General features: G+C 42.0%; 2 protein-coding genes across 7 annotated transcripts in view; one reads left to right on the top strand and one right to left on the bottom strand.

Moving 5' to 3' along the window:
• Positions 1-7,553, bottom strand: part of HNRNPLL (heterogeneous nuclear ribonucleoprotein L like) — a 40,599-nt gene extending 33,046 nt beyond the window's left edge. For 3 of the 5 annotated variants that reach the window (XM_032176751.2, XM_058428378.1, XM_058428376.1), the window contains exon 1: positions 6,990-7,362. In XM_032176751.2, coding sequence (XP_032032642.1) covers positions 6,990-7,181 — 192 coding nt within the window. In that variant the 5' untranslated portion in view covers positions 7,182-7,362. Of the gene's footprint in view, positions 1-6,989; positions 7,363-7,411 lie in introns of those variants that run through there. The other 2 variants (XM_058428377.1, XM_058428379.1) reach the window with 1 other exon arrangement.
• Positions 7,226-22,086, top strand: LOC131381301 (WAS/WASL-interacting protein family member 3-like). Of its 2 annotated transcripts, none has more exons than XM_058428384.1 (3): positions 7,226-8,240; positions 18,006-18,242; positions 21,752-22,086. In XM_058428384.1, the coding sequence occupies exon 1, from the start codon at positions 7,244-7,246 to the stop codon at positions 7,676-7,678; it is 435 nt and encodes a 144-aa protein (XP_058284367.1). In that variant the 5' UTR covers positions 7,226-7,243; the 3' UTR covers positions 7,679-8,240; positions 18,006-18,242; positions 21,752-22,086. The 2 variants fall into 2 exon arrangements, with proteins under 2 accessions (XP_058284367.1, XP_058284365.1); XM_058428382.1 differs by having other exon boundaries at positions 7,226-8,261.
• Positions 22,087-22,728: the final 642 nt, after the last annotated feature.

Genomic DNA, 22,728 nt, shown 5'->3' with positions numbered 1-22,728 from the left:
AGGTAACCACTATCATGAGTATAGTGCTAAAAAATATAACTATTTTTCAAATTGGTCTTCTTACAAAGAAATGGATTATACAATCGATTTTTAAATCTCTCAAAAAAAATCTCATTTTAATATATTATTATTTAATTATATTTCCTAAGTGGAATAAACTGAAACCACAGTCATCACTTAAAAGCTGGACGATGTGGGCCGGGCGCAGTGGCTCACGCCTGTAATGCCAGCACTTTGGGAGGCCAAGGCAGGCGAACACCTGAGGTCAGGAGTTTGAGATCAGCCTGGCCAACATGGTGAAACCCCATCTCTACTAAAAATACAAAAATTAGCCGGGCGTGGTGGCGGGCACCTGTAGTCCCAGCTACTTGGGAGGCTGAGGCAGAATGGCATGAAACCGGGAGGCAGAGCTTGCAGTGAGCTGAGATCGTGCCACTGCACTCCAGCCTGGGTGACAGAGCAAGACGCCCATCTCAAAAAAAAAAAAGGTGGACAATGTTAAATATACTCAGTATGGTAATTAGGGGAAGATATGATTATCTCAACCTCAAGGCAGAAAACATACCCCTCACCCCCCTTGTATTTCCCTTATTCCCACTCAATGAATCTGCCATTCATAAGTTTATTTACCTTGATATTTCTATTTTTAAATTATGTCTCCTTTTAACACACAATTTTCTCATTCTTTCTGTAGTGATAAAAAAAAAAAAACCTATGGTTGTTTCCAAATATAAAACCAATGTATCAAAGATATCTTTCCAAACTATTTGTCTACCATCCTCTCCTGAGCTTCGTTTTCCCCCTTTTCCCCCAAAATACTCATATTCTTCTTCTTTTTTTTTTTTTTTTTTTGAGACGGAGTCTCGCTCTGTCACCCAGGCTGGAGTGCAGTGGCGCGAGGTCTCACTGCAACCTCTGTCTGCCAGGTTCAAGCAGTTCTCCTGCCTCAGCCTCCCGACTAGCTGGGACCACAAGCATGCACCACCACACCTGGCTAATTTTTGTGGTTTTAATAGAGACAGGGTTTCACCATTTTGGCCAGGCTGGTCTTGAACTCTTGGCCTCAAGTGATCCACCCGCCTCAGCCTCCCAAAGTGTTGGGATTACTGCTGTGAGCCACCGCGCCCGGCCTGTAGAGATTATTTTACCTACTCTAAAATAACCTCTTTTAAGCATCATACTATGAATCTTGACTCCTAAACTGGTGAATAAATCAGTTTTGTTTTTACCCCCCATCAATATATTAATATTGTGGTCATGTCTTCTCCAGCTTAAGGAGTCCTTTTTTAATCCTTCCTCATACAGGAGCCCAAGTTATTTCCATTTCAGATGTTTAGTTACCTAGGCTCTCTCCTTTCTATATCTATTGCTTACCAGACTAGAAAAAAATATCCCAGCTGTGTACCCAGAAAAAGAAGGCATGCTTGCAACATACATCCACTTTACAAATTTGCATAATCTCTTCTCTAGGTCAATTGGGTTAACTGTAATGGCGGCATTATTTGGTCTCTACTACAGGCTCTAGCCCAGTCTACTTAGACATTTCAAATTCTCAGCCCTTCAAAGGCCATTTCAGGGACAAACTCTTAATAATACAATTTTTTTTTTATTTTTTTACAACTCCCTCTTCACAGCAATACTAACTTTAAATACTAATTTTGACTACTGCAGATTAAGGACTAAACTCTACTGAAGAGAAGAAAAGCTCAGTACAGTATAAACAAAGGTTCAATAAACATTAGTTAGCACACCCTACCTCATCTACATTTCCCTCTTCTACATAATCTTTCAATTACCGATATTTGCAATGATTTATTAAGTCACACCTAAGTTTACTCTTCAGGCGAAATATCCTCCAGGTTCTTCTGTCACTCCTTTTATGATGCAGTTTCTAGTGCCTTCTCCATTCTGGTAAGCTTTCTGGATACATTAAAATTTATCAGTGTAGTCCCAAGAATGAGTACAGTATTTCCGACATAAAACTATCCCCTAGATATCTTACTCTGGACACTTCATATAGACCAAAGGACAAAGTTTTAACGGGCAGCTGTAAATATCATTTTAACCCACACAATGTTTAATCACAGTTTTTCCCTACTAAATTAAATAATTATGCCTCTTGGTCTTTTTCTCTCTGTAAAGAAGCACATCTAAAACACATGGAAACTAACTTTCCTATCCAAAGGTTTTAGGTACATTTGATCACATAACAGAGAAAAGATGTAAAATTATGGCCATAGGAGTCAAGTAACTTTTTTTATTTTTATTTTTTTGAGATGGAGTCTCACTCTGTCGCCCAGGCTGGAGTGTAGTGGCGCGATCTCGGCTCACCGCAACCTCCGCCCCTCCAGGTTTAAGCAATTCTCTGCCTCAGCCTCCGGAGTAGCTGGGATTACAGGCACGTGCCACCACACCCGGCTAATTTTTTTTAGTAGAGACGAGGTTTCACCATCTTGGCCAGGCTGGTCTTGAACTCCTAACCTCGTGATCCACCTGCCTCGGCCTCCCAAAGTGCTGGGATTACAGGCATGAGCCACCACGCCTGGCTGAGTCAAGTAACTTTTTAAAAAACAAACATTTTTTTTTTTGCTCATGTAATAGAAATCATTTGGTTTTGCCTACCCAGAATTCTTACCCCTTCTGCTTAAAAATAAAAACATGCAAACAAAACAACTCCATATTATTATACATTGGTATTTTCAATCACACAGCCATGCCTCCTCAACCTCAGAGGTGGCCTGATGATTAATTAGATGGGGGAAGATCAAAAATGCTTGATAAGAAGGGATAAATACGGGCTGGGAAAGAGAGGATGCTCTTTAGCTGCTAGCTATGAGAATGTCAGCCTAGCTTTACCACTATACAGAGAAAAGGAGAATTGAAGCATGGGAAGAGAATCAAGTCCCTATGACATCATCTAAATCCCTGGATCCAGCCATTCCTAAAACCAGTGTCACAATTTGGCTTTCCCAGTTACACGGGCCAATAAATCTTCTACCCCGCTCCCTTTTTGTTTTCCTTAAGCTCATCTGAGTTGTTGCTGTGGCTGCAAGCCCTGAAAGTTGTATTCAATTTCATGGAGGCAAAAAAGGCAATGTATGATGTAGAACCACAGATTTTTAGATATGTAATATTTTTTCACTATTATAGCCCCATCACCTGACATATGGTAGAAGCTCAATTATCATGTTTTAAATGAGGCTAGAGATCACTGAGTTCCAGAGAGGTTAAGTGAAAAAGCTTGTTAGCAGAGCCAGTACACTTGCTTTGATTGTGCTACTGGCTCTATGAACAGCTCTTTTCACCGTGACGTACTAACATGAAGAAACAGTCTAAAACCAAAAGATGGTAAAACCTACTACCTTTCATTTCTTTCCCCAAACTAGGCCTAAAAATCCTCACTCTACTAGAACAGCTTCGCTGGAGGAGACACAAGACACTACTGCTATGCAAGCCACAGGCTCTGGCACTTACCTCTGGGGCACACATCCTTTAACTACTTTATTTCCAGGAAGTAGTTACTACATAGTCTTCTAAACTTCTCCTGTGAGAGCTAAGTGACCTCATCCCATCTCCCAACCCCTATGCATCTAATACATCACAGTAATATTGCTATCATCAGTAATTTACATTGTGCAAGTATAACAGAATAGTGTATCCTGAATTCAAACTGGATTTTTAATGTGCTGTATAATCCTTTGTTTGGAAATCCTAGGAGCTACAATTTTATCTTGGCATTTTGCCATCTTTCACGTCTGTTTATTAAAAGCTGAGAAACAAATTTTCACTTCATCAGCACACAAACCACTTAATAATCTTTGATTTGCCTGTTTATTCACTAGCAGAAAATAGAAAAACTTTAATATCTCCAAAATAAATTAGCACTCCATCCCAATTCCTCAAGTGGTTTTGCCAAGTGAAGCCTTAATATTTCCAACTCAAGCTGCCTTCTTAAAAGAAGATACAGAAACTTACTATTAATATGATCTTGAAGGTCATGCCTATTAAATTTAAGAACACTACTCCACAAGAAAAAAGTAACTGTATAATATGTGGCAGGAACCTCTATAATCAAGCCTTATTCAACAATGCAGCTCAGTGAATGTGAAAAACCCTAGGAGTTTTTTGCTCTATTAAAAAAATGTACCAGAAGACACAAATTTGAAGGGTGTTTTATTTCTCATATCCAAAGTACTAACTCTTCTCTCATTTCTCTTTATACCTTCAACATAATGATCACTCACAATTATCCATTCATTTATAAGAGCCTTTGTAGAACCACTGTGTTTTTCTTAAATACTCATTTTACTCTTTAAATGTAGTTAATATATTATCAAAGCACTCAAGGTTAATCATAAAAAACCAAGCAATGTAAATCTTCAAAGGCTTACTTTGCACTTTACAAACTTCCAACTAGAGTTGAAAAGAATGCCATCATTGTACCTAATCTGCATTTACTTTAACAGTCTGACCACAAAGGTATTTCTTCTCTGGGCTGAAGGACCACTGAAGTTGTGCAAAACCCTTTTCAGTTACAATGAATTACCAAATATCTGAACGAAGAGGCACAAGACAGTAAACTTCTATCCGGGGAATGTCTATCCTAATAATAGAATTTTATTATGTACAGGTTTCCATAGTTGCCACGATTTCAAAATAGTACCAAAAATTACATGAAAAATATTTAAAAACAAGATAAACAAGACTTCATTAGATTTCATAGTACAATAATGGTTTTACTGTTAAATGAAAGCAATTCACCCTTTCCTAGGAAACATATCAGCAGTAAGATAAACAAAAAATTAAAATTTATACCTCAATTTGCTTATATCAGTTCCTGCCTGGGTAACTTAAAAGCAGCATTAGCATTACGTTAATCACTTAACTATAGCTTCGGGTAAAAAAGGCATGTGTTTTTCAACCTTCATGTTTTACAGACCAAGAGAACTCAGAGCAGTAAACTGACTTTCTCAGACTCACACAAATTGTATGCTAAGACCAGGTGCGGTGGCTCAAGGCAGTAATCCCAGCACTTTGGGAGGCCGAGTCAGGTGGATCTCTTAAGTCCAGGAGTTAAGAGACTAGCTTTGGCAATATGGTGAAACCCCTTCTCTACAAAATACAGAAAAAAAAAAATTGGCCCGGCGTGGTGATGCAGGCTTCCAGTCCCAGCAACCCGGGAGGCTGAGGTAGGAGGATAGCTTGAGCCAGGGAGATCAAGGCCGCAGTGAGCCGTGATCGCGAGCTGCTGCACTCCAGCCCTGGGCCATAGAGTGAGACACCCGCAAAAAAAAAAAAATTGTGTGCTAAGACTAGACTCTGGACCATCCCCAAACCCTACTCAGTGCCATTTCCACCGCTCCACACACTTCGCTTTGGATACATTAATTATATGTTATTTTCTTCCCAACATCCAAAATAATACTATTGATTTAATGCTTTATCTGTTTTCAAAAGCAAATTTTTATAATCTGATTTAAGTATCTTTCCAAAGTGCTTGAAGACATTTCATGATGCTGCACAAAAACCCAAGCAAGATTTCTAGCAACGAGGTACACTGATCGAATACATCGAAGTATTAGTTGTAACATTCCTGTTTCCAATTTCCACAACAGAGTTGGCTTTGAACTGAAACTTCCTAAAAAAAAAAACGCATTTCCTTTATTCACACTTCCAAGTCACATTTTGAATATTTCAAATAGCTCGGCACAAATATCTAAAGTAATAGCTAACACCGTAACAAGACTGAGAGAAAAAGTTCCTTTTTTAAATGTGTTGCAAAGTTTGCCCTCACATCCTGGTAACTGGAAACTGTAACGCTGGGTGACTACTGACCAGCCTTTTTTTATTATTATTATTTAAAAATTCAAACGGCTATAAAGGGCTTCTAAGGTGCGTCTTATTTTTAAAGGGTAAGGTAAAAACTCTTTTAACCTAATAGTAGGATATACGTGTACAATTTCGTAATTCTGTTAGTTTGCAGAATTAATCACAATTCATATGCGTTAAATGTTTAAAAAACATCTAAGTCATTAAAACCGCTTGAGCGCACCAAAAAAGGGCAATAACGTTTGCTCCGCTTTGTTTCCTTAAAGTCTCCATCCAACTGAAGCTAACTACTTGCTGTGGACCAAATGATCACATTCCTTCGGCCTCCCCCTAACATTTCTGGTAAGAGAAAGACATGGCTATAGAAATGTGTTTAATGCAGCCCTGAGCTCAGTTCATCCTTTCATGGGGCAAATCTGGAATAAATTACCAATGAAAAACTTTGGTAATTTTAAGATTTGTTTTACTTGAAGGTAGGGGTGTACCAACAGCTGCCAACACTTCTGTTGAAGTGTTGTAACCGAAGAGGTAAAAAGTGTACTGAGCAATCCACAAAACTGGGTAGAGCAAAAGATGCACGCCATGCTTATAAAGAGTTTAATTTTAAAAAATTTTAAATTAAACCTTCAAAAGAACTAGCATGTGAACGCCAAGGCATAACTTGTTATTTAATTACGGGTCTCCATACGACCGAGGCGGAGAGAGCCCCCGGTGGAACCGACACAACCATCCCGGGATGGTGACCAACGCGCGGATGCTGCGGGCAGAGGGACTGAAGAGAACCGGTGGTCCCGACGCTGGCCCCGAGCCCGAAGAGTTACATTAACAAAGAGCTCTCCTAGCCGCGAAACCCCCCAGAGCGGAAGCGACGCCTCCCCGCCGCCGCCGCGCCGCGACCCTCCCCAAGTTCAGGGCCCGGCAGTGGACTCGCTGTGGGGCCTGCGGCCAGAACGGGGCCGGGTTCGCAGTCGGGATGCGGGAAACAGGTAGAGGCCAGAATACAAGCCCCAAAGAGAAAAGTGGGCGCTTCCCCAACTGGGTCGGCGCAGCGGAAAAGGCTAACTGAAGCGAGCGGGAGGCCCCGCACCGAGGCCCCGCCAACTGGCCCTGCTTCCCAGGGAGCAGCCAGGCACAGCGGACAGGGGGCCGCGCTTTGTTACCGGCTGGGAGAAGCTCCGGCCGCCGCCGCCGCCGCCATCGCCCCCGCCCCGGGGCGTCGCTTCCCGGCGGTTCTCGCCTTCCTCGGCCGAGTAGTCGATCTCCCCCTCCTCGGTCTTAAGACGCTTGGCCTGGCTCTCGTACTCCCGGTCCTCCTCGTACGTCTCCCTGGGGGAGGAAGAGGAGGAGGACATGGCGGCGGCCGGAGGGACCGGCTGGCAGGCGGGTGGGGGTGGCGGTGGGGCGCGCGCCTCGGATGCCGCCGGCCAGTCCTCGCCACCGGCAGCGCCTCTTCTGCGAGGGTCTCCGCGGCCCGGCCGTCCGCGGGGACTGCGCGGCCAGGAGACTGGCGGCTGAGAAGCGCAGACGGACTGAGGGGGGCGCCCCGGGAGGAGGCTCTGGAGCGGCCGCTCCTCTCAATTACCGAGCCAACATTCAGCCTCTCCCTCCTCCTCCGTCTCCGCTCCCTGCCCGGAGGAGCGAATCTAAGGATGGGGACGCAACCGTGGCTTCCGGTCTTCCCTCCTCCCCTAAGCCGCTCCCAGCCGCGCAGGCCGAGCCTCCGCCCCCGCCTTCGCGGCAGTCGCGCAGGATCGAATCCAGCCGCAGCCTGCGGGAAGCGCCCCCGGCCCGGGTCCTGCTCCCTATTGGCAGGGGCGGGAAAGCCGACCGGGCTTCCCATTGGCTGTGAGGGCCGTTCGTCAAAAGCCGTCCGCTGCTCGACCTCGCCTCCCTCCCCGCGCCTTCTGAACTCGCCGCGGTCCTGCGAGGCCTGGCGCGCAAGGCGCGCCGCCTGGGAGCCGTTGCGACCCCGCGACCGTTGGCGCTGTGCGGCGCCTACCCGAGGCCAGGCGTGGAGTGAACACTGACGAGCGACGAGAAGTGCGGAGAGGCCAGGGCTGCGGGTGTTAACCGCCCTGCCGCTAATTTAAATGCTTGTTATCACCTCTTAAAAAGAGAACGAGGAAAAAAACCTCTAAAATCCCTGCAGACATACCCCCCAAAAAGCCCTAAAATTGCAGGCGATGAAGGGAGAAAACGGCTTGGAGCCATGAAAGTGGTCTTTCCACTGTTTTGTGTGCAAAATCTGGTAGAAGTGGGCGGACTCTCCCGCCCCTAGCTGGGTGTTGGAGAACAGCTGTCAGCGTTGACTGAAGGCTGCGAGGCGTGCGTCGGCAGGAGGCGTTGCACCCGGGCGCTCGTCGGTCTGATCGGTTATAACTCGTTTGTAACCTGGGCCCTTTACTGACAATGTAAGGGACTTGCCTGTCCCTGTAAGTCCCTGCTCCAGTTAAATATGTTTTAATCCTTCCATATAAAATCTCATCCTCCATCCCAATTCTTTCTCTTCCGGACAATGTATTTATTTCACTTGATCATTTATTGTCGAAAGATACAAAAGCCTTTCAAAGTTCTGTGATCACAGCTTGCTCCCTCTGTGGCGTCCTGAGGGCTCTTCCAAGATTTTAGTTGCTGTTCTCTTTTTGCAACAGGGACCCTTATAACTCCCTCTTAAGATGTTCTGTTTTAAAAACTCTGTGAGCGCCTGAAGACGGGAACTGTGTGCAATTTTCATTTTCGCAAGCCCAGTTCCTGTGCAATCTCCAGCACAATTTAGATGCTCAACAATGTTGAATGAGTAGTCCTTGGGAAATAAAGGTCCAGTGTACCTTTCAGGAAAGTAACCGGCAAATCAAGGCAACCTAACTGCCCTCTGTCAGGTGCCTCTTGGAGGACTGCCTGAGATCAAGAGCCTCTTGTGTTTCTGTGGTCCTTGTCCCTCAGATGCTTTCCTAGATGTGGCTCTTCCTTTCCTAAGAGTGTAGATTGCTTCCTCCTCCAGCCTAGTTCTCTCCAAAGTTATTTCCTCCTCCAAAAAAGCTATTTTTATTTATTGCTGAGAGTGCTTTAACATAACACTTTTGTACTTTGTAAATTACACCGCCTGTCATTTTGGAATCCAATTGCAAGATTTTCCACACTATGCAGCTATAATCAAATGTGTGTGCGGCTGCAGGTATACATTGACAAAACAGAACTAAAAAATTATAAATTTATTTTTTAAATTAAAATGGAAGTTGACAGAAGAAATAGCAAAAGAGAGCCACAGAGCTGGCTGTGGATGAGAAAATGTCATTGGCAAAAAGCTCTGCAATGGTTTGGGAAAGTAAAATAGCAACAAGGGAAACAATGATACAGTTCTGCTTAAAATATGTCCTATGGATTCGTCCCCTAACATATTCAGAATGCAGACATTACCTGGCCTTCAGAAAGCTGAAGATACCAAGGGTCAAAAAAAAGATCTAACAAACCTACTTCATGTGTTATCTTTAGCATCCATTGTCCTTTTTATAGCAGTCTCAGTATCAAAGATCAGGAAAAGATGAGCGAATTAATAAACTTGATACAAAGGAAACTTCTTTGATGAGGTGAGATGGGCCATTCCCAAGATATTTTTAATTTGCTCAAATTAAAAGACAAGAGCTGAGAGCTTAAAACAATTATTTTTTAAGAGAAAGAGAACAATAGAATATTATGTGAAATAATTGAGAGGGATGAGAAGCACTAAATATCTTTTTGTTAAGTATGAGCAACTACTTGTTAATTTTGTTTTATGTACATTTTCATATGCTAGGTGAATTTCGTTTGGTAAATTCTATTCACTCACAATTGGATTTACTAGGCCTTATACAAACTTTCCAAATATTTCTTGTGAAGATGCAAATATTTTAAATTCTCAAAGCCCTGCATTCAACCTATGGATTATACCACTTTACAATGCAACTCTCACACCAATAGGTAAGAAAACCCAGCCTTGCCAAACCTAGGGCTGCTGTGCTCAGCGTTCACAAATAGCAGGTGGAAGTCAATATGTACCAGTATTAAACTTTGTTCTTTTTGTAAGTAGCCCAGTTGAGTAAAAAAAAAAAATATTGAAGGAGTAAAACTTAGAAAGCATTTTTAAAGGACATCAGTCAGTTCGTTGACCATGGGTGAAATGCGAGCTTGTTGCAGATGAGTTGTTCAGACAGTGATAGTAGGTCCTTTGATAAGGAAAATACTAGCTAGCTCATCACCAGGGCATAAGAAGAGCTAAAGAGAGAGGACATAAATTATACTCTACATGATTTCACTTAGGTGAGACAAAGAAATTACACACTGCCCAGTAGCCAGAAATACCTAAGAAAAGCAGAAACAGTTCCTAAATGCCATGACTGTCTGGAACCTCTCGTGCATTACGGCCTCAGACCTTTGACTATTTTCTGAACATTTGATTGAATTGGCTGCTGTCAAGTAGGCAGCAGCCAAGAGCTCCCATTGCCACAGCTCAAAGAGGACTCCGGTTATACTGGAGTAGGAGACAGGCGTAGGGCAGGCCTAGGGAAATTGAGAGTCAAGGGCCTTTATAATCAATCTAGCCTCAAATTGCCCTTTAGTTTTAAATCTCATTACTGACCTATTAAATTTATAAGACATTGTGCTAGGTGATGAGCGGACTATGTGAGCTGGTCCCTGCCCTCTCAAAGCTTGCAATCAAGTTGTGGAAACAAAGCTCATACCCAAGAGATAGGCTATAAGCATCCATATGTAATAATACATATACAATAATTAATAGCCACATTTAATGTGCCAGTCACTGTGCTAACCACTGAAAGGGTTTTGTCAATAAATTCTGACAGAAGCCTTCTACCAGAGGCATTATTATTACTCTTCCCAGTATACAATTAAAGAAACAGTCTAGGGGAGATTAAGAAACCTGCCTTAGGCTGGGCACAGAAGGAGGCAGAGGCAGACAGACCACTTGAACCCAGGAGTTTGAGACCAGCCTAGGCAACGTGGCAAGACCCTGTTTCTACACAAATTTTAAACATTAGCCTGGAGTGGTGGTGCATGCCTGTAATCCCAGCCACTCAGGAGGATGAGGTGTGAGGACTGCCTGAGCCCAGGGAGGTCCAGGCTGCAGTGAGCCTTGATTGCGCCACTATACTCTAGCCTGGGTGTTGGAGTGAAACCCTGTTTCAAAAAACAGAAAAGAAAAAGGGAAACCTGCCCTAGAGCTGCAGTTAATAAATTGAAAAGCCAGGACTGGAACCCAAGCAATTGGGTTCCAGAGCCAGTACTCGTCATCAGAAGACCGACGATTTAATTATTGTGTTATTTACTACCATAGACATACAGATCTAATTTATAGTCACTTATTATATAATGATGCAAATTCATTCACTAATTTCTCCTTTTTATTTATTTCTTTATTTGAGACAGGATCTCACTCTGCTGCCCGGGCTGTGGAGTACAGTAGTGCAATCATAGCTCACTGTAGCATCTACCTCCTGGGCTCAAGCAATCCTGCCACCCCAGCCTCCCAAGTAGCTGGGAACACAGGCACATACCACCACACCCAGCTATTTTTTTTTTTTTTGTGAAGACAAGGGTCTCACTATATTGCCCAGGCTGGTCTCAAACTCCTGGGTTCAAGAGATCCTCCTGCCTTAGCTTCCCAAAGCACTGGGATCACAGGCATGAGCCACTGAACTCAGCTTTATTCACTCATTTATACCTGGGTTTATGTAGCTATAATCCTCGGAAGGGTTTAATAGATTATAGTTTTCATCATTTGCATTTGTGTAAGGAAATTCAATTTACTTCCACAGGAAATTACAAATATAATGCACTGTTTTCGTGTTAATTTTAAAATTTTTTTTTTTTTTTTAGACAGGGTCTTGCTCTATCACCCAGGCTGGAGTGCAGTGGCATGATCTAGGCTCACTGCAACCTCCATCTCCTGATTCTTGTGCCTCAGCCTCCCAAGTAGCTGGGATTACAGGCTCATACCACCACGTCTGGCTAATTTTTGTACTTTTAGTAGAGATGGGGTTTCACCATGTCGGCCAGACTGGTTGTAAACTCCTGGCCTCATGCAATCCACCCACCTAGGCCTCCCAAAGTGCTGGGATTACAGGCATGAGCCACTGCGCCTAGCCTTAAACTTAATTTCTGTAGAAAAAGCCCAGAAATTATGCGAAAAGTGTCACCATTTTCTGATGGATGCATTATTTGAATAACTAAAGATGCAAATTACAAGTTTTTCATACCCAAACTCAATTTCCAATATTGCTGCCATTTCATTGAATATGCAAAACTTTTGTTTCCTCCCTCAAATCCCGTTAAAGTCCAGTAAAACCTTCATGCACATCTTATTGTGAGTCACACTTCCAAAGGATTAGAGCCATAGAGGTGTGTTATGATTAAGACAACATACTTAACATGAAATCCAACTATTCAGAGACAAATCAGTTAGTTTCTATGAAGTTTTGTTAAATCCAGAGTGCATTATTTCTGACGATGCCACTTATTTGACAGAGATCACAGAGAAAGAGCACTGTGGAACTGTTGCTGAAACTAGCCCCTTTAATTCAACCTATATTTGCTTAGTTATGGTCAAAAGAAGCCGCAGTTACAGGAGGATGCACTCTGCAGGAAATGCCTCAAGCACTATTAGCTCAAGATGTAGTCGAGTGTAACCACAGTGGTCTACTCCATCAGGAGCTGTCATGCACAGCTGCTCTGGGAATCCAGCTGCCACAGTGTTTGACCTCTTTAAAAAAAAATTATGATAAATCTGCAAAAATAAAAGATTAACCTTAGAAGTACTCACTCATATACCCGATAATGAGAGGTAAAATTCAGGTTCTTTTTTTTTTTTTTGAGGCAGAGTCTTACTCTGTCGCCCAGGCTGGAGTGCAGTGGCGCCATCTCGGCTCACTGCAAGCTCCGCCTCCCGAGTTCACGCCATTCTCCTGCCTCAGCCTCCCGAGTAGCTGGGACTACAGGCGCCTGCCACCAAGCCTGGCTAATTTTGTGTATTTTTAGTAGAGACGGGGTTTCACCGTGTTAGCCAGGATGGTCTCGATCTCCTGACCTCGTGATCTGCCCACCTCAGCCTCCCAAAGTGCTGGGATTACAGGCGTGAGCCACCGCGCCCGGCCAATTCAGGTTCTTGTTATCGGTTACAGTGATTTGACCTTAGTCTTAGAAATAATATTTAAATTATTTTCACTTTTCCCTCTGACTTGTGTGACTTGATATTGCTTTAGACATTTAAAAAATAATTTTAATATATTATAATTTAATAAAGAACAAAATGATAGCATTTCTGTCCACAGTTGAGAGTGAATAGAATTTGCCAAATGAAATTCACCTTGCCTATGAAAATATGGATAAAATTAACAAATAATTGCTCATACTTAATGACAAAAAGATATTAAGTGCTATTGATCATTCCCAATTATCACAGAATATTCTATTGTTTTGTTTCTCCTAAAGAAAAATAATTCAATTTTAAGCTCCCAACTCTTCTTTTCTGTCTCTTTTAATTTGAGCAAATTAAAAATATCTTGGGAAGGGCGCATCTCACCCCATCAAAGAAGTTTCCTTTGTAAGCAAGTTTACTAATTCTTTCATCCTTTCCTGATCTTTGATACTGAGACTACTATAAAAAGGACAACGGATGCTAAAGATAACACATGAAGTAGGTTTCTTAGACCTCAGTTTTTTCACCCTCCTTATCTTCAGCTTTGTGAAGCAGGCGCTGTCTTTGCATTCGGAATGTTAGGGAACATTTGGATCAATAGGACATATTTTAAACAGAATTGTATCATTGTTTCCCTTGTTGCTATTTACTTTCCAAAACTACTGCAGTACTTTCCTCACCCTCACCCCTAAATCCAGAAAATTAATAAGTCACTGTATTAGTCCATTTTCACACTGCTAATAAAGACATACCCGAGACTGAGAATAAAAAGAGGTTTAATTGGACTTACAGTTCCACATGGCTGGTGAGGCCTCAGAATCATGGTGGGAGGTGAAAGGCACTTCTTACATGGTGGCAGCAAGAGAAAATGAGGAAGATGCAAAAGTGGAAACCCCTTATAAACCCATCAGATCTTGTGAGACTTATTCACTATCATAAGAATAGCATGGGGCCAGGCATGGTGCCTCCTGCCAGTAATCCCAGCATTTTGGGAGGCCAAGGCAGACAGATCACATGAGGTCGGGAGTTGAAGACCAGCCTGGCTAACATGGTGAAACCCCATCTCTACTAAAAACACAAAAGTAGCTGGGTATGGTGGCCTGCACCTGTAATCCCAGCTACTTGGGAGGCTGAGGCAGAAGAATCGCTTGAACCTGGGAGGCAGAGTTTGCAGTAAGCCAGGATCGCACCATTGCACTACAGCCTGAGTGATAAAGTGAGACTATGTCTCAAAAAAAAAAGAGGGAGAAAGAGAACAGCACGGGGAAAACTGGCCCCTGTGATTCAATTACCTCCCCCTGGGTCCCTTCCACAACACATAGGAATTCTGGGAAATACAATTCAAGTTGAGATTTGGGTGGGGACACAGCCCAAACCATATCAGTCATGCTAGCCACACTTTAAGTGATCAATAGCCACATAAAAGCGGCTATCTCGTTGCACAGGATTGGACTGGACTGATCTCATCTTTGTGTCTTCAGCACCTAGAATATTGCCTGGCTAGATGTTTGTTGATCTAAGCTAAGCTTCTCTTTCTCTGCCTCAAGAAAAAGAAGCACATGAAACAAAGCATGTCAGCTTCGCAAATTATGTCTATGAAGATGTCTCAAAAGACTGATCTATAATACGATTTGCTCCTCACCCATATTTGAAATGAAATCATTTTAAAAATTTAATTCCATTTTTCAAATAACTGCATAGATATGGCTCATTTTGTGCACTTGATGTACCAAAATGCATATGATTTAAATTTATAAATCAGCCAATTGTAATAAATGTGAGAGAAGAATTTTAACAAAAACTTTCCTATTGTGAATATTTTCAAAAGTGAAATTCCTTTACTAAGTGAGTAATTACTCTCTGATTTACCTGTAAGCACATCATTATATAAAAATCAGAATTTGGGCAGGAGAAGGGAGAGCATCAGGATAAATAGCTAATGCATACAGGGCTTAATGCCTAGGTGATGGGTTGATGGGTGCAGCAAACCACTATGCCACATGTTTGCCTATGTAACAAACCTGCACATCCTGCACATGTATCCCAGAGCTTAAAATTAAAATAAAATAAAACTTTAAAAAGTAAGAAGTTGCCCTTAATTGAGGAATTAGGCAAACAAAAAATAGTTTTATTTGAATATGCTATTGTAACCATCTGATGTAGAAAACTTTATAGAATAAAGTTACTATTATTACTAACTACAAATAAATAACCAGCACTGTGTAGCACTTTACTATGTACAAAGCAGTATCACAAACATTGCTTAATTTGATTCTCACAGAAACTGTATAAGCTAACAGGTAAGGTCCTTACTGTCTCCATTTGGCAGGTGAAGTTCAGAAAGACTAATCTTTTGTCTCTAAATTCCGATCTTCTTTTCACTATACCAATAAGGACATATGAACTATCTATGGTAACTACATTGGAATTGGAACTTTAGATTTTTCTGCCTTATTTAGACGGAAATACTTTCCTAGAAATATAACCTTTTTTTTTTTTTTGAGACTGGGTCTTGCTCCATTGCCCAGGCTCTAGTGAAGTGGCACAATCTTGGCTCACTGCAACCTCCACCTCCTGAGTTCAAGTGATTTTCATGCCTCAGCCTACTGAGTAGCTGGGACTACAGGCACCCGCCACCACATCCAGCTAATATTTGTATTTTTAGTAGAGACAGAGTTTCACCATGTTGGCCAGACTGGTCTTGAACTCCTGACCTCAAGTGATCTTCCCACCCTTGCCTCCCAAAGTGCTCAGATTACAGACGTGAGCCACCATGCCTGGCCCTAGAAATATAACTTTTTAAGCAACCTATAATTTGTGTGAACTAAAACTATTGTTTTACATCTCTGGAAAAAAATATATCTCACCACCTATTTATAAGAAGGCCCTCAATCAATATTTGCTAAAAGATCAATGATTCCATGAGTGATCCTGAAAACAAATAGAGCAGACTATTATCAGCCAAAGTTCAGTTGCAAAGAACAGAATCCAGTCTGGGTAGTTTAAGCTAGAAGTATTAAAGCACTTAAAGAACTGAAACTACTAATGGAGTAACTCACAAAACCATAACACAGAACTGGGAAACCAAAAGAGCTGTGTTGTTGCTCATTGTGAAGCTGACTGCTCCAGCACTATGCCACCATACCACAGTCTGGAAGCCATCACAATCAGGAAGCTGCCACTTCCATGGCCAGTTCCAGAATCACACCAAACCAACTATAATCTAGATACACCACCCCATGTTTCCTGATATTCAGGAAACTAATAAGAGAACACTGGAATCTCCAGAACCATTGTTACAGAAGAAAAAAAAAATGCACCCAAAGCCAAGCCTAGCCACAGAAACAACCTTCCAGATCTTACATAGAGGCTCTGATTATTGAAACTTAAGTAATAATAGCTGCAAGAGAGTCTAGAGATGCAATATTTGGCTTACTAGTCTCTGCAGGAGTCTTGGCCAATTGGCCAACATGTGTGCTCTTTTTAGAATCTTTTATTAGTAGCAGAAATTGAAAAAAAAATTATTCTTGCAACAAATTAAGAGAACTAAAGACAGCAATAATCAACTAACATATTACCAAATCAACTCTTATTATAAGGATTTATTATAAGATTTCAGTGTGAAGAAGAAAGTACTAATACACCATTTTATCTCAGTCTGAAAGCAAAGTCTCTGAGATGGCTTCAGCTATTCTGCAACTGGCACCAAAATGACCACAGGAAGGGAGAAGAGAAAAAGCTAATCTGCTTGATTGTTTCCATAGTGCAATGTTTTTTACAGAAAAATAAGTGAAATGTACAAAAACGATTCTTGGAAATGCTTCTGCATGAATACTAATGTGTATATCTGCAATTTAGACGTAATTTTTGGTGTTTTTCCTTTTTGTTTTTTTGAGATGGAGTCTTGCTCTGGCACCCAGGCTGGATCTTGGCTCACTGCAACCTCTGTCTCCTGGGTTCAAGCAATTATCCTGCCTCAGCCTCCCAAAGTGCTGGGATTACAGGCATGAGCCACTGCGCCCAGCCCATAATTTTTGTTTTTGGTCCTGTATACAGTAAGACAAAACTCAAGTCCTTTTAAACTAGGGAAGGCAAAATAGTTTACCTAGTCAGATTGAGTTATTTTCACAAGCAGCAGCATTTCCACCCGATCATCCAGCTAGTGGTGGGGCACTAGAGGGAAATAATTATTGGGTGAGAAAAGAAGAGACAGAATTTTGTAGCCACAGCCTTATGTGTTGAGGGATCCTATGTGCACTGTGGTGTGGCATTCTGAATGGTTGGGGCACCACAAGGGCACTGTGTGGTGCAGTGCCCTTCCCGGGGAAGGAAGACGCCAGAAGAAAAAAAATGAGTGAAGAAAGCTGGAATCACCAAAAACAAATTTAATCTACTTCACAACTTTAAAACTTTAACTCTGTCCAGTCTTGTAGTGGAGAAGGATGATTGCCTGGGGACCTCCAGATCATCAAACCCCAGTCTTTGAGATTCAAATATAACAAAGAGAACGATGGGTCAAATAGACAAATTATCTAGAAATTAAATGGATTGGAGCATCAGGTCTCTATCTATTGCTATTTATTTACTTCCTGGCATTTTGGAGAAATCTTTGGAGGCAGCTGTGACATGCCGGCCATCATAGTTCAATACTGGGGCAGATTCAATGATTCATAATCCCAGTGACATCCTTGACACATTGTGAAAGAATTGTTTCTCTTTCTTAGACACCCACAACTACAAAATCAGTTCCCTCATGCCCCAACCCCCTACCCCTACCAGCCTTCTTCTGCAGTAATAGAGTTTTCAGCTAGGCATTTGACCACACGGAGGCTACATCTCCCAGCCTTCCTTGCAGCTAGGTGTGGTCATGTGACAAAAGTTCTTGCCAATGCAATACAAACAGAAACGATAGATCCATCTTCTGCATCACTTGCTTCAAAAATGTTGTTTGCCCTCCACATCCTCTTTTTCTCCTTCCTACATGCAGGAGTATAGAGGTGGCACTGAGTTAGCTTCCACCATGCACAACACTATAACTGATGGCAGAGAAGCAAGACGGAAGGCACAGGGTACCTGGAGGATTTTTACTGAGAAGTGCCACCCCAGCCTGGACCTCACACTTCCAGACTGTTATCTGAGAGAGACAAACTTCTATTATGCTTGTGTACCTTATTTTGGGATCTGTTGATATGGCCATCGTTAGCCAATACCTAACATATCTCTGGTAAGTCTGCAGAGGGGGAAACTAGATGGATTGCTGGAAACTACAGCTTTGTTTTCTCTAGACTGTACTCTTTTACACTTTTCAGGTTTTGTGCTACATACATTTATTTTCTGTTTTGTTTTGTTGGTTTTTTTTTTCAAGTTTTGTGCTACATATACTTATTCTCTGTTTTTTCTTTGTTTGTTTTTTTGAGACAGAGTCTTGCTCTGTCACCCAGGCTGGAGTGCAGTGGTGTGATCTCGGTTCACTGTAACCTCCACCTCCAGGGTTCAAGCAATTCTCCTGCCTTAGCCTCCCAAGTAGCTGGGATTACAGGTGCCTGCCAACAAGCCCCGCTAATTTTTTGTATTTTTAGTAGAGACAGGTTTTCGCCGTGTTGGTCAGACTGGTCTTGAACTCCTGACCTAAGGTGATCCACCTGCCTCGGCCTCCTGAAGTGCTGGGATTACAGGCGTGAACCACCATGCCCAGCCTATTCTCTGGTTTTTAAAAATCCATCAATTCCTTAATTTGTTAATGACTTTGTATCCCTGTTAAATTAAATAAAAAACAGGGCCAGGCGCAGTGGCTCACGCCTGTAATCCCAACACTCTGGGAGGCTGAGGAAGGCGGATCACGCGGGTGGATCACGAGGTCAGGAAATCGAGACCATCCTGGCTAAAACGGTGAAACCCCATCTCTACTAAAAATATAAGTTAAACAAAAAACAATGTTATCTTCCTAGAGAGTGTTTTTTCATCCTGGCTGAGAAAAAGAGCCATGTATTTGCCCCCAGACTTTTTTTGTTTTGTTTTGTTTTTTGAGACAGAGTCTTGCTCCGTCATCCAGGCTGGAGTGCAGTGGCGCTATCTCGGCTCACTGCAACCTCTGCCTCCCAGATTCAAGTGATTCTCCTGCCTCAGTAGCTGGGATTACAGGTGCCTAACACTGTGCGTGGCTAATTTTTGTATTTTAGTAGAGGCAGGGTTTCACCATGTTGGCCAGTCTGGTCTTGAACTCCTGATCTCAGGTGATCCACCCACCTCGGCCTCCAAAAGTGCTGGGATTACAGGCATGAGCCAACGTGCCCGGCCCAGACTTTTGATATCTTGGCTTCCACCACCAATGTTAGCAAATATTTCTAGCAGAGTCTGATAGCAAAAGCAACAGTCTTTAAATCACTAAGTATAATGATGACTGTAAGAACCAATCGAAACACGATGATTTTCGTGTGTTCCTGAAACCATCCCTATAAACTTTATAAAATTAATCAGGGAAGGAGGGAGGGGAAGAAATGAAAATAAACCAAGCTCACAGCCCATTCAGCATTAATCATGAGGCCAGCTGCTCTCTGACTGCTTCCTCATGGTTGCTTGGTGCTATTGTCTCAGAATCACATAAACCTGTTACAAGATTTTAGTTCCCCTTAACTCCTCAATAGATAACAACTGGAACATTAGTAAGTGTTTAGTTTTACGTTTGAGATATTCCTCCTGGTCCCACGTATCAACAACTCTACTAACATCAGCTGGGGGTCTGAAGGAACCCCCAGGAGCTCACTCACTAAGGAATTCCGTTTTTACATCCTGATGATTTTATTCCCCTCACCCTGACCAATCAACAACTCCAATTTTCCAGCCCCTCAGCCTCCATGATCACCTTAAAAGCCCCAGCCCAGAACTCCTGGGAGGGATGGATTCGAAGTTCTCCTCCCATCTCCTCACTCGGCGCCCTGTGATCATTAAACCCTCTGCTGCAAACCTTGCTGTCTCAGTGTAACTGGTCTGTTACTGTGGAGCGGGCATACAAACCTGTGGGTCCTACAACATTGCCACAAAACATAATAATTTTATGGGAACACACTGCTTCCTCTGCTGTCATCTGCCCCAGTAAAGTCAGCTACATTCAGTCGCTTCATGTGTTACCACTCCTACATTCAACAAACATTTATGATAAACGTTTCAACCTGACCCTGTGATGGGCCCTGATAAAAGAATAAGACACAGTTCCAACACCCTCTGTGTCCGTTCCAAGTATTCATATCTTAAAGAAGGCTAAGGCAGATGGTTATATCCTTTTTCCTCCACAGACTTATGTGAGATTTCAAACACAGTGGGTAACACAAATGAAGGTAAAGAGATATCCTCCCTGCAATGTGAAATGACATCATTATTCAGCTAAAATCCTCCCCCAGCGCCATTACTTTCCAGTTACAAAACAATAGCATTAGAAGCTGTAGTCAAAGGCAGACTTTAACTCTCTCTGATAAATTATTAATAACAAATGCGTTTTACCAAAGTTAATAAGCTCCCCATACCAAGTATAAAAGCCATAAAAATGATAATACCCTTTGTCAAAGTAATTTTACTCTGGAGAATTGAAGTTTAGTCCAAACCAATATAGAAGTCATATGCATAGAGATGTTCACAATATTATCTATGACATCTAAGAGTCAAGAAATCATTAGATAAATTATGATTGTCGACTAGATATACCGAGGGGTAATTATAAGACTCTTGTGACAATAAAAAACAATTTATTATTTAATGGAAAGTTTTGAAAAGTCTAATTTTTCTTTTTTTTTTTTTTTTGAGATGGAGTTTCACTCTTGTTGCCCAGGCTGGAGTGTAGTGGCACCACGATCTCAGCTCACTGCAACCCCCGCATCCTAGGTTCAAGTGATTCTCCTGCCTCAGCCTCCCAAGTAGCTGGGATACAGGTATGCACCACCATGCTCAGTTAATTTTGCTTTTTTTAAAGTAGAGATGGGGTTTCACTATGTTGGTCAGGCTGGTCTTGAACTCCCGACCTCAAATGATCCACCCATCTCAGCCTCCCATAGTGCTGGGATTACAGGTGTGAGCCACCGCACCTGGCCTGAAAAGTCTAATTTTTAAAAGTGTGACCATGTGTACCAGGGCTTCCCAACCTTGGCACCATTGACTTTTTGGTCCAGATAATTCTTCGCTGAGAGGGAGCTGTACATTGTAGAATGTTTAGCAGCACCCTTGGCCCCTACCCCCTGGATGCCACTAGCGCCACCCATCCTCAGTAGTGACAATCAAAAATGTCTCCAGATATTCCCAACTCCCCAGAAGGCGGCAAAATCACCCTGAGTTGAGAACCATGGGTTATACTCTATGATCACAGTTATGTAAAAACGTATGCATATGTGGACAAAACTGGGAGGAAATTTGGAAAAATTAAAAAGGCATTTCCAACAGGATTATGAAGTTATTGAAGTTTTTAAACATCCTCTTTAATATTTTTGCAATAAAAATACTAAAGGTTAAAATTGAGTACTGTTATGAGTCACAAACTCTTCTAAGGAGTTTTGATCTTTAAAAGTTATTATACAGTTTCATTATTAGAGATAATTTTAATCTCCCATTATAATGACATCAAAGGAAACTTTATATAGAGGATTGCAAGATCATTTTTTAAAAACCCATAAGGCCGAACTGATATGTGATTCAGATGGAGAAGGACAGAATGACTCATTAGTACTAACCATAATTCTTATTCTGCAGAATGCTTCTTGGAGCTTGCTCAAATTCAGAAAGAATTTCTAAGGAAATTTTGTATAAGAAAAAAATGAATTCAGAATTATTCCATCACTGCTACCCAACACTGGATTTGAGTAAGAACTTAACGTATGTTTGGTGTCAATGGGAAAGTTACTTAAAATATTTTGATAATTCTCGATTTTATTTTTAAAAATGTATTAAGGATTACAGCGTCTAACATTCACAGAATATTCTACAGTGTTCATTCTCTCATTTAGTGAATTTGAGCACAAGAAACAGAACTTGAGTTGTGAACATGTGCTGAGTAATGTAAGTAGGTAATATGGAACAAAGAGTGTAGGCTACTCTAACACTGTAGGATTGGGAAAGAATAAAATTGTCAATATTCAAATAGCCATTCTATTCCTTGCTCTGGTAGAACAGGTGATTTTCAACTGTTTTAGAAAGTCTCAATAATATTATTCTACAAAACAATATATCTGAGAAGTGGGTAACCCAGTGCCTAAACCTTGCCAGAGAGGCAGATGTAGATGGTTGACAATCACCCTTTCCTGTTCTGAGGCATATATGTGATTCCATAAATAAGTGCAGGGGTATTTGATGCTTGACTTAGAGAGCTATGCCTGGAGGCTTGGGGGAATTTGGAGGCTGAGGAAGAAAGGAAAAGCTAAAAGGCTATGAGCAAGAATCTCAAGAGAGTGGAGAGAAAAACATGGCCTCTCGCTCCTCCACCTTTACTCTACCCCAACCCATTTGGTCCTGTGGATCCAATTAGGTCTTTATGAAGATCAGTGTTAGAAGATGAAGGAACTTTCTCATGCCATATTGTCAGATTCAGCATGTACAGCACTGAGACCTAGGTAATAAAGGACAGAGTGGGCTGGGGGCGTTGCCTTCATTTCTACACAGTGGGAGCAAAGCAGTCCACCAAGTGCTGTGTAGGACAGGGCAGCAGAAAATCAGAAATTACAGGAAGGGCC

This window comes from Hylobates moloch, unplaced genomic scaffold (assembly GCF_009828535.3).
Source record: "Hylobates moloch isolate HMO894 unplaced genomic scaffold, HMol_V3 SCAFFOLD_15, whole genome shotgun sequence".
In the NCBI taxonomy this organism is placed as follows: domain Eukaryota; kingdom Metazoa; phylum Chordata; class Mammalia; order Primates; family Hylobatidae; genus Hylobates; species Hylobates moloch.
Note: the sequence above shows the minus strand (reverse complement) of the source record. Positions and strands in the feature narration are given on the sequence as shown.

Bases quoted from the DNA above. Each gene is read 5' to 3' on its own strand.
- LOC131381301 (XM_058428384.1), top strand. From the start codon at position 7,244: ATGCCGCCGGCCAGTCCTCGCCACCGGCAGCGCCTCTTCTGCGAGGGT.